This window comes from Lytechinus pictus, chromosome 8 (genome assembly GCF_037042905.1).
Source record: "Lytechinus pictus isolate F3 Inbred chromosome 8, Lp3.0, whole genome shotgun sequence".
NCBI lineage: Eukaryota > Metazoa > Echinodermata > Echinoidea > Temnopleuroida > Toxopneustidae > Lytechinus > Lytechinus pictus.
Genome location: NC_087252.1, coordinates 4,503,412 through 4,515,709, shown reverse-complemented (window position 1 = coordinate 4,515,709; position 12,298 = coordinate 4,503,412). Strand labels below are relative to the sequence as shown.

General features: G+C 34.9%; 1 protein-coding gene across 1 annotated transcript; it reads right to left on the bottom strand.

Annotated features, from left to right (window-relative positions):
- Positions 1–1,087: 1,087 nt before the first annotated feature.
- On the bottom strand, positions 1,088–11,182 carry LOC129266443 (transmembrane protein 192-like). The gene is made up of 6 exons (XM_064103404.1): positions 11,039–11,182; positions 9,801–9,956; positions 7,776–8,022; positions 7,155–7,292; positions 5,686–5,794; positions 1,088–3,911 (listed from the first exon to the last, which is right to left on the bottom strand). Exons 1-6 carry the CDS (start codon positions 11,072–11,074, stop codon positions 3,749–3,751), a joined length of 849 nt encoding a protein of 282 aa, XP_063959474.1. The 5' UTR covers positions 11,075–11,182; the 3' UTR covers positions 1,088–3,748.
- Positions 11,183–12,298: the final 1,116 nt, after the last annotated feature.

Genomic DNA, 12,298 nt, shown 5'->3' with positions numbered 1-12,298 from the left:
TGATCTTATATTGTTGTTTGTTTGAGCCTTGGAACTTGATGTGCCATTCTATTCATGTATGGAACCATGATGTACATGGGCATTACAAATTTGGTCCTAATAGATACAGATGCCAAAGATCGCGTAACATCATGAGAACTTCCCAGATTACAAAGTCACATAGATAATACCCCTATTCTAGTAAAGTTAAAGAATGTTCGCAGTACGAATGGAAAAATATAGGAAAGTGTATACAGATAAACAGACATGGTGATACATGTATGCTGATGATGGTGGTGGTGATGATAATGATGAATCATGAGGGTGATGATTATAATGGTGATGAGATAATCGGGGATGCAGATATAGGGGGCAGGGATGACTGCCCATTTACCCTTCTTCTAACAATCCACTCATCCATATCTCTAATCTCCCTTGATCCTCTCTCACCTCTCCCAGATCTCCCTCTCTTTATTTTGTATCTCTCTTCTCCACCTCCTCCCATGCCCCCCCCCCCTTCCCACTCTAATCCTCATTTTCTTCTTCCCCCTGTCACCCTTCCCCTTTGCTCCCCTCACTTCTCTCTTTCTCACTTCTCTTTCTCAAGTATCCTTTGGATGAGAAATTGAACTGGAATCAAATTCCATACACTATCCAATTAACTTATGCAATTATTTTAGACATCATTGTATTGGCCCAATACAAGACAAGATTTTACTATCAGTCCTATACAAGAAATATGGCAGTTTTATAACCGATATTTCTCAAAATTGAAATACAAATGAGGTGACTCAGAAAAAGTTAGATTTTGGAGTTAAGACATAAGTAGCAACCTTCTGTTGCCTCGAAAGAGTTATCTCCAGGAATTAAAAGACTTTTTTTAAAGACAATATTAGGTTGCCAACATTGCCATATTTCTAAAATACAGCTTTTTTTCTACGCTGTTTTTAATTTTGAGATGTAAAAGGTTTTAACAACCCAGCAACATGAGATAATCTCATAATGGCCTAACAGTACGCAAATTTCTTCTCTCTTCACTCTATTACCATACTACCTTGCTTTATAATTTCAAACACAAGAAAACCACTTATCAATCAACACAAACAAATTACTGATTAAATCTTTATATTTTCGAAAGAAAACATCCAATATCCGCTATCATTAATTTAAACAATTACAATTACATTCTCTTTTTTTATGAATAATGGTTTTTAGCAAAAGACAAATTTCATTCATATTACAAAATTGCTGCAAGAAAACGGCTATGAATATTTCTGTATCAAGGTTAACACAATGTATTACTTCCAACACTATTCATATGTTTATATATCTTGCTGAACTAAGTTCTTAGGACATAAAATTTACAAGCATTTCTTTTGCAACATACCCTCCCTTTTGTCTTTGACGTTACTTATCATAAACACTGATATGCTTAACATCTGTACTATTTTTACTGTACTTCTTATATAAATCTACTTTGTACAATTTTCTTCACATTGAAATGGAAATAAATAAATCAGACATCATACATAAAAAAAAAACATGCACAAATTTAACATGCACTTTACTTTTAAGGTTCATTCAATATAAAAATGAAATATTGTTATTTATAACATTGAGAACCACAAAAATCAACAAACTAATCAATAAAGTACAAAACGAATTGCAATTCATGGACAAACAAGATCATGACCAACAAAACTAAACAAACACCATTAATTAAAAAACATTTTCTGCTCACATTCATTTTATCAGTACCAGGCATATGTATGTTTTAACAAAACTTTACCAAGCCTGCATCAAACCTTTACATTGTAAGCTGCATATTGCTGTGTTAACCAAAAAACATCAATACGCATCCTAACGCAGCAAAATATTCAGTTGTAAATTGTAATCACACTTTTGTCTACGAGATCGTTGGAGCTCATTCAAAGTTTCATGCAGTAAAGCGAGGTGATGCGAGCTAAATCGAGGTAATTCAAGGAAAATCATGCTGCCTGTGTAGACTGCTACACTTTATCCCTGTGTAGACTGCTCACTGTTGCTCGTCCTCGTGTATCCTTGCCCATATATACTCTTCGCCACTTGTCTTTGCTCATATAAATCTTTGGTTTTGCTCAGTTGTTGATATTTGAAAAAAATATCAAACTCCCGGTTAGAATGCAAAGCCTGAGATTAGTCTGTGGATTGAACTCGAATTTGATTGTAATCATGACTTTATTAAATTCAAGATAAAGTTAATGTTGACAAATATACCAGGTCCATTGTTCTTTTCTGAACACAGGCAGGTCCATCACAAACATACAATACATTAACATTATTATAATCATATTACACAGAAGATATACCATATTCATATTACTTAATTGATGATTAATTAAATGATTTAATTAAATCATTTAATTGAGTTGTGTTGCCTTAGGCTGCAATTGTGTGCGATTGGACAAAAGCAGCTGAATGCAATCTCAGAACTCAAAGGTGTTTTAACAAAAATTGTTATAATAACCAATTTGCAATAACAGTTTAAAGCTACTGAAATAATTCAATTTGATTGGCTGATCATAAACTTGTTATAGAAACTGTGCATTTTTATCAAAACAAGTCTTTATGAAACAAGCCCCAGGAGGGGCAAATAAGAATGCCTTCAAAATCGAAGTAATAATTGAAGCGTGTGATTAACAATCAAAATTAGAAATACCATGCATTGCAGCAATCTTTGTATGCAGCAATAAGGGAGAGTTCACAGTCAATGGAATTTTCAAATAGTCTAGCCCAGCTAGTTTTATATACATAACATTTACAAACAAAAACACAAATTTAGATTTAGAATCTTCATAGCAAGCAAGATACATAGTAAAATTCAATAGGTTTCTTTCCAATTTCATCCTTTTATTAAACAGAAAACAGAGAATACTACACGCCCCCTGTAAATAAAAAAAATGAGAATGATATTTAGACAAGTACAATTGGCATTACACTACATATCAACATCCAAATGTACAATGATGAACAATTAAATTTCTTGACATTAGTAAATTTTGTAATAGTTGCCCTTTTCGACATGCATTTGCACCTAAAATGGCATTTTCACATCTGCCAGATCAGAAAAAAGTAAGTAACTCAAGGGAACTTGATTAAAAGCTCTAAATACCTGATAATTATATTTCAATTCATTACATTTCTTGGGTGGATTACATGTGACGAGGGGGTGTAGTTCCAAGAGGGATATAATTCTTGAGAGAAATTCTAAATCTCTGTATGCACATTTTATATGACAGCAATAGGCATGTGTTATACGATTTGACAAACTATTTGCATGAGCTGAATAAATTTATTAGATTGGGGTATCAATGACATTTATCAAGCGCCCTCATTGTTGTGTCATCAAGTCAGTCCAATATGATACGAAATGTAGGAGTCAAAGTAATGCATGCTGATACCATTACTATACATGTATATGACTATATTTCATGCGTACCTTGGCTTTATATGAATTTGTCATGCACAAATTATCCAACCTACATACATTTCATTACCATATATCACTTGCGCAATGGCAAGGATAGCAAATGTGTACTATCAAAAACGTTCTAGACTATGATATAGCTCATCTCAAGACCTACATGTACATGTATAATCTACCCATCAAGTATCGCCTTTTGATAGTGTGAACAGCCTAAACTTACATGCTTTAAATACCATTCTCAGAAAGATACCAGTTAGTGTACAGGTACATGTAAGTTTAATTACGTTTGTGGTGAAAACACATCTAGGCTTGCATACTGTTGAGTGCATTCCCACCAGACGGATGTGTGAGCCGTGTCAGCCGTGTCAGCCGTAGGATCTTTTTACTGAGATATGCAGTGTGTAGTTTGAGATAGTGGATCATGTCTGCTTGCCGCTCCAGTAAGTTTTCCAAATAGCCCATGTCCCTGAAAAAGAGAGAAAAAGAAATGAAAGAATGAGAGGGAGTGAGAGAAGGAGGAGGAAACAGTTTTACCAAAAATTAACATCATTTGATGTTATTTGAAGAATTAAATAGTAGGTCTCCATACCTGATGTGGTGGATGACTGTGATTATGAGAGATAAATTATGATTAAACATAAGTAAAGGCAAGGCTCTGTTTTATTGTCCATCACATACAAGGTAAGTGCAAAAAGCATCAGTGTAAAAAGTGTGAAAAGATACTAAAATCAGTCAACTTAGCTGGCAAAAAAAAATCTATTTTCAAATTTTCCTGACTTGCATTTGTCTCAGCAAATGTGCCAATGAAGTGATGATTAAGTAAAATAATGATCAGTCAAAACAAGAAGATTCTATGACTGGAGTTCCAACAGGCAACAAATTTATTCAAACCAGCTGTTCATTTCTAAAGAAGCAAAAAAGAAAGAACGGCAATAAGGACCTTTTGATGTCCGCCTTCGAAGCCGCCAGTTTCAGTGAAGAAATCCGAGGGGTGAAATTTTACGAATATCCATTTGTATCAATTTTCCATCTTTCATATTAATAAACAAACTGAAATGTGAATGCATGACAAAACATCAATAACCAAGCACTGTTACGACGAGATATTTGCCAAGACTTTATCAATTAACCTTTAATTAGTGAAAAAAGAAAGAATTTGACCTTTACTGAAACCAGATTTTAACACTTTCCGATTGTTTGCGGCGAATAAAAATTTCAAATGTGGTCGGTGGAATATTGTTGTTCATTACTGTATATGCCAGATGAGTGCCCGCACATGCCCAGTCGAGCAAATTTGAGTCATATTTCAGGACATATTGCATATTTTCGCATGCCTCCGAATTATGTACTACACATATAACCAGACCAAGATGCGGCGAAAAAGTAATTATCATCACAGAAGCATATTTCCCTTTATGTATGACTTATAGCTGAGGAGTCATGCGGGAATCATTTGTCTACACAATTGCAAGAGATGTTGAGCAAAGTGCATGCCTGACATACTTTCTGCTGGTGGCTTTTAACCTTGTTCAAAGAGATTTTATTTGCTGTTACTCCATCTCATTTGAAACCTCCTTGGTCAAAATAAAAAAGTGAAAATGCATATGATTTTGTATTCTGTTCATTTTTGCAATTGCTTGTGTCTATTTCTTGACATTCATCACAAGTTTCACGAAACAATGCTTGGCAAACTGTCAGTTGCCTTATTTTTCATTTTCAATTTAGATAATTGGTATGTTATACCGATTCTTTCTTTATTTAATTGAAAGACATTGTACATTATTCTGCAAGCTCACTTGTAATTTATTGTAAGAATATGAATATTATTGCATGCATTTCATATATTGTTAAGAGTTGTTTTACATGATGGAAATAAAGAAGAAGAACCACCCCCCCAAAAAAAAAAAAAATGGCTGCCTTGGTAGGTAGAGGGGTGTTACAAAACAGTATAAATCAAAATAAGATATCAAATCAAATATGTAAAGAATGCTGATCATTTTAATCCAATACAGGTGTAAAGGACATTTACAAGGGAGCTCCAAGTATATTGTGTAATAAGGGAGGAGAAAGAGAGAAAGAGGGATAGGGAGGGGGGAGGAAAAAAATAGAGAGGGAGGTGACAGATAAGATGGAGAGAAGAAGAGAGGTAATGGAGAGTTAGAAAGATGGGAGAGAGACACAGATATAGAGATGGAAAGAGAGAGAAAAGGAAAGAGAGAGAAAGAGAGAGAGTTTCTTACCTATATCCAATATCAGGTACTGTAGCTGATGGCTGTGTAATTGAGGCATTGAATTCTTCTTGTTCTACATCTGGTAAAGATTGTGTTTGGTTGAAGCGATACACGAGCACTATCAAAAGAATGAAATTAGTGAAATGCTTAAGTTGAATTTCCAATTTTCCATCAGGTGACAAACCATTAAAGGTTATTCTAATGCTGAAAAAAATATTTCAGTTGTCATTTCGATACATATTTTTGAATGATTTGAGTGTAAAACAAGCTGATACTAGTAAATTGAACTGTTAGATATTTGTGTCACAATTGGCTATCCATAGTTAACCATGATTGTATACCAGAGATCAAATCAAACCCAAGGTTAGAATGAAAGTCAATGAGCATCGATCAAGCTGAAAACCTACAAGAAGTCACAAAGGCAAGTTTCACTGTAATCAGCCAAAATAATTCGGATTTTAGAAATCAAAGGGGGGGGGGGGAGCACTCGGATTTGGAGAGGGTAGGGGTGTGCAGCCCCAAAATCTGAAACCTAACCCCTAGAAATGAAAATGCTATGAAATAAGGGGCTTAAGAACTTGATGGCCCTCTGCAAACATGGGTGTTCAGGAACTGGAATTTAATATGGAATGGTGATCTTCTTGAACCAAAGCCTGAAATGAGGGGCTAACCTAAGGACCGAGAGAGAACGGTATGGTCGTAAAAAAGGGGTGAAAAACATACATGCTTGGGAACTGCTGGCAAGGAGTGAAAAGGAGGTATTAATACTATTAAAGGGGAAATAAACCTTTGGAACAATTAGGCGTGTGTCGAAACAGAAAAATCAAAGAATAAGAACAAAGAAAGTTTGAGAAAAATCGGACAAATAATGAGAAAGTTATAAACATTTGAATATTGCAATCACTTATGCTATGGAGATCCTCCCATTGGCAATGCCACAAGGATGAGTGGTGTCACATGTTAACAACTTTCCCTTTGATGGACTATAAAATACCACCAAAATGTCTCTTTTTGCTTTTTCTTATTGTGATACAAACTCTTTATCCATGATGTATCCTTTAAAAATCTGTATTACATGCCCTCCTCTAGAAAGAACACATGATCTACTGATAGATGTGATAAAAGAGGCAATTTAAGTGAAATACATGTATATGCTAAAGTAATGGGGAGAGTTGTTCACAAGTGACATCACACATCTTTGTCGCATTGTCAATTTGAGGATCTCCATAGCATTAGTGATCGCAATATTCAAATGCTCATAACTTTCGCATTATTTGTCAAATTTTTCTCAAACTTTCGTTGATCTGTTTCTTTGATTTTTCTGTTTTCACACAAGCTATCTTGACCCAAAGGTTTAATTCTCCTTTAAGGGTCTTGTATACCCATACTGCCACTATACGTGAGTGCCCCTCCCCTCTCTCCTCCCTGGTGAGAGGCAGCCCTATAACACAGCTATCTAAGGTCATTCTGTGACTTACCCATGTACCTGATCAGACCAGCTAGAGCGAGAATGACTTCTATTGATACAATGATCTGTGCATACATGACCGGCCAGAGATGGGTTGCTGATGAATTATCCATAAAGAATCCACAAAGGACTAATATAGCTGCATTACCTACATACATCAAATCAAACACAATATGGATTTATAACTTTGAATATAGTTTTATGTACAAAAGTTATAGATAAGATAAGCATTATTGAGATTCTGATGCTCTCTTTTTGCTCCCCTCTCTACCAGTGCTGTAGTGCGCTGAGAACAATCTAGGTAGATACTGAGGAAACCCAAAACAGGATCCTATTAAAAAAGAGCTTAGCAATTATTTGTAAAATTGATTTATGTGATACCTTGCACCAGGAGCTGTAAACTGTGAGTGACCTCCGATTAAAACAGAGCTGAGAAAACCCTGAAACTGTAAAAGCTCCTATGTTTTGATTAGACGATATTCACTAAAAAGCTGGGGAAAATAGCTAATAAAAGGAAGGAAAAATCTGAAATCTCACACCCCTGTTGTTCATGATTAATACAATCAATCGTTAAAAAAATCAACCTAAGATCAACCACTCAGCATTGAGATAAAGACCAAGATAACTTTACCTATTGATATCATATAGAGCGGAACCCTTTTCAATTTCTGCGTCTTGCGATAGAACTGAAGGTAGCCATGCCGCATGGACCGCCTGTGAGCAAAGTGAAGATAGCGCTCAAACATGAGCAGAATAAGCCAGACACACGTCTGGAGATAGACGATGATGATGAAGCTATGGGATCTCTGCTGCTGGATGTCTGAGGTTTGCTTGATGATGACATACGGTAGGAGAATGGTTATGACCTCATGGGCGACCTGTGTATAAGAGATAAGGAGTGCAAGGAATATCATCACAAAATTAATGTACAAGTTAATGAATTGGTTCCATGATATATGCGGCAATTGCTCTGATAGAAAATCTGTACGCTAAGCCAAACATAAAACCTAACCTTCAAAACTAAATAAACTCTGATCCTTATCTTGACATTATTCTGAACCAAAAACTCTATTACAATCCAAACTATAACCCTATGCCCTATTAAGACCACAACAAATGTTGCAGTCTGAGCAAATGTGTCACCAATGCATTATGAGAGATAAGACTATAGGTGATCATGGACGGAAATCCCAGGGGGGACGCATCCCCCCTACTCAAAATCGTAGGGGGACACAATATCAAGTGTCCCCCCTACTATTCTTTTTTGTAATGATGGAGAAAAATACATCATTCGCAATCGAAATAATACATATATATTTTGGACTAAATGACGAAATTACCATTCATTTTTGGTGAAAACATTTTTTTTTTGCTCGTTTAAATTTGTTGGTTAAAATGACCTTACATTTTTGGTGATAACCTTTTTTTGCTTGTCAAAGTTTCCAGCCCCTGGTCCCCCTACCTTTGGGAGACATTTCCGCCCATGTAGGTGATGATATAATTAATAATATTAAAAGATTTATGAAGAAGATAACATGTAAAATCTAATTCTTTTTTTTATGACACATCTAAGTTAACCTCATTAATATATTCCAGGAATCATGTACTCACAAACTGACAAAATATAAACAGCACAATACAAATGCTCTCACTATTGATATTGTTTTATATTTTATATGTATAAAAAATATAAAAACACACCATGTATAATAAATATTACATGATTAATTATCTCAACTTACAGTAGGCTAGATATTGATTGCTAATTAATACAATATTAAGGAAAAGATCTTTCAATACCCAATAAATAAATAATTACATAAATAGATACATAAATAAGTATATAAATAAATGAATTAAAAAAATGAATCTAAAGATAGATAGATAGATAAATAAATACAGTTGAGGCCAGAAGTTTACATACATACATACACCCAGGAAATTTAAAGAAAAGTTGACACTTGCCAAACATCATAAAATTTACTGTATCTTATAAAATATTTGTGCTATTATGACGAATTCAATATAAAACAAATGAGTAGTCATGCCCCTTCATCACATTGCTTTATCATGAAGAGCTGAAACATATTTAGGTGTTATTTTTCTCCAAAAAATCTTCCTATTTTAGACAAATTCAAAATAAAAACTCGACAAAAACATTTCATATTTGTGCTAGTTACTTCTCAACACAAACATATCAGATTGCTCTTTTTGTTCAGTGGTGACATATCATGATAGAAAATGTAGTATAAATCATTTATTTGACATTTATATATAAATGAAACGATGTTTGAAAATATAATAACAAACAATAGAATACAATTGGCACGAATATTATTTTTTTTCTTCAAAGAAAATTCCACCTGTAATATACTTTGATCCCAATGCCATCCAAATCATGTGAAAGAGCTTAATACGCTTTTTCATCTAATACCAAATTTTGCATGGTAGTATTTATATTTCTGAAGATATAGTAAATTTTACGATGTTTGGCAAGCAAACAAATTTCACTGAATTCCATGGGTGTATGTAAACTTTTGGCCTCAACTGTACATAAATGAAAAGAAGTAAATAGGTAATAAGTAATTAATAAATCAATGAATAAATAAATAAACAACAAACAACATAATCTAAGGTGGATAAATCATTGACTTACAAGGATGATTATCTGAAGGACAGCCGCCCAAACTGCTCTGATTGGGCGAAACTTTGGGGCTTCTTCCGATGCCAGGCCATTACTTGGAATCAGTTCCTCGTCATCATTCTGGAAATCAGCTGAAGGGTTACCACCTTCACCATCAAAGAAAAAGCCCTGGATATGAAAATGAAAATCCATATTTTATCATTCGAAATAGACATGAAATGAAATACTCCTAATATTTGCTTTGCCCAATTGATCGTGGGCCCAGCATGCAGTCGCTGTGCAGCGCCAAATCGACGAGGCTCTATCGTTGAACGCCAAGCAGGGTAGCAGCAACTCCCATCTTTTAACGTCTTTTGGTCTGACACAGCCAGGGTTTGAACCCCCGACCTCCCGGTTGTGAGACTGACGCTCTACCAACTGAGCCAACACACCGGATATATAACAGTTCAAACATGAATTGAATGGATCCGTCATTAAAAAAATGGTCTGTTCTGTTTCTGAAAACCTGTAATTCTGTTTCAAAATCTTCTATTACATAGAAAAGGAAAATAGAAATCCTGTTTTTCACATTACACATAGCCATACAAAATTCATGCATGTCACAGAAAGCCAAAAATAATTACAAGAATTCCATTTTGCAACATTCGAGATCGTTAGTTTGTTAGTATGTAATAATGTAGTGCGAGTGGTTTTGCAAAGGTAAATCACTTGAAAATTAAGAACCAAAACTGATTTTTTAAAGGTAAAGCCAAGTTAAATGCATAGAACTTGTAGAAGGCCCTCTTTTATGATTAATATGGTAAAACTTCATATATGGTAAGGTCCCCAATGGCCATGTCTGCATAGTGTAAAGTGAATGGGTGCGCAGACATTGATGAGGCAACATTTTCTGTTATCTGAAATGACTGGCCAAGGTTTTTTCCAAGAAAATCATACAGTGCAGGCCTATTTCTCTCATTTTCAATGAGATTTTTGGCACATTTACTCATAAGAATATAAGGAACATTATCACGTGATTTTTTTGTGGACTAAAGAGGAATTCATGTTTAATCGCCAGTTAAATCTTTAGCGTTTTTCAGGTGCGCCGACATGCCGCCCCTTCGTACACAAAATAAGGATACATAAAAATGGACGTGCGGGGCACATGACCAAAACATTTTTGCAGGCTTCGAATTCTAGGCTAGTAAAGACTGAGTTCATCGATTCATGCAATTAACAGCATGAAAAATTGTTTCTCTGTACACACTCACCCCTTGCCTTGTACTGTCATGGTCCAAGCTAACCATTTTAGTAATAACTATAAAACTGAAATTATGTGAGATTTGTTTTCAATTTCCGACTCCCATTTACAATCTCGAAGTCGAAGAATGACGTATATCTGACCGGGGTCACCTGACTCTAGCATGTCACATGATCTAGCTATCTTCACTCGGATGGGGGGGGGGGGGGGGGGGGGGGGTGGTGATTAGAGTGATTCCCCCTTGATTCAGGGGCGGATCCAGGATTTTCCAAGGGGGGCAAATTTTTCGGAGGAAATTTTTGACAAGCCCTCCAAAACAAGGTTTTCAACCACAAATAAAGGATATTTCGTACCAGAAAAATTTGACAAGCAAAAAAAAAAAAAAAAAAAGGTCTTCAATTTCATTTTACATTAAAAATGTGGCCCCTCCCCACAAAAATGATTCTACTAATGAAAAAAAAAAATATAATAATAAATAAATGAATAGATAAATAAATAAATATATCTAAATAAATAAATAAATAAAAGTTAAACAAAAACACTATGACTTTTGGTGCATGGGGATGATGATGGTAATGATGATCATAGGCGGATCCAGGGGAGCCCGAGGGGCTCGCCCCCCCCCCCTATTGGCGGAGCAAAACATGAAAAAAAGGGGGAACGAAAGAAAATAAAGAAAAAGTAGGGGAAAGAAAGGAAGAAAATAATAGGGAGACGAGTGAATAAAATAAGGTCAGAGGAAGACTTGGAAAATTATTAAAAAATATATATCATGTCACTATATCAAATTTTTGCTCGTGCTTCGCGCTCGCATAGCCTGTTCGATGAAATACATGTCTTGCTCAATAGGCTGATATGTAGCTTAAAATATCAAGTTTTGAAGTCAATATACAATTCCAGCTCGGACATCGAGCTTTCATTATTTTGTTTGATTTACTAATTGATTTTTTAAGTGCTTTTTAAAATGTCCGTTTTATTGTGTGAATATAATTTGCAGCTTTTTATATTGTGCACTCGCATTATTTGATTTGCCAAGTAGGCTTACATATTGTCTTTGTTTATTCCATAAGATTCTCAATTCTGTAACAGACTACTTAAAATCCCCCTTTTATGACAGTTTATCAAAAATTTCGTCTCGCGATTTGCGCTATAGCATTATTGTTGAAAATATAACAATTCTTAAGAGCCCTATTCATGATTACAAAAGTGCTTGAAATATCCAGTTTTCAAGCCTAAATGTCAACAGATTTCACTCACTCATTAGGCTTAT

What these genes read in the sequence shown, in the direction of transcription:
- LOC129266443 (XM_064103404.1), bottom strand. Translation starts at nt 11,074, where the DNA reads ATGGTTAGCTTGGACCATGACAGTACAAGGCAAGGG. An exon ending in ATGACAGTACAAGGCAAGGG is followed by an intron (nt 9,957 to 11,038) that starts GTGAGTGTGTAC and finishes TTTCATATCCAG; the next exon opens with GGCTTTTTCTTTGATGGTGA. An exon ending in GTACCTGATATTGGATATAG is followed by an intron (nt 3,912 to 5,685) that starts GTAAGAAACTCT and finishes TCTCTTTTTCAG; the next exon opens with GGACATGGGCTATTTGGAAA.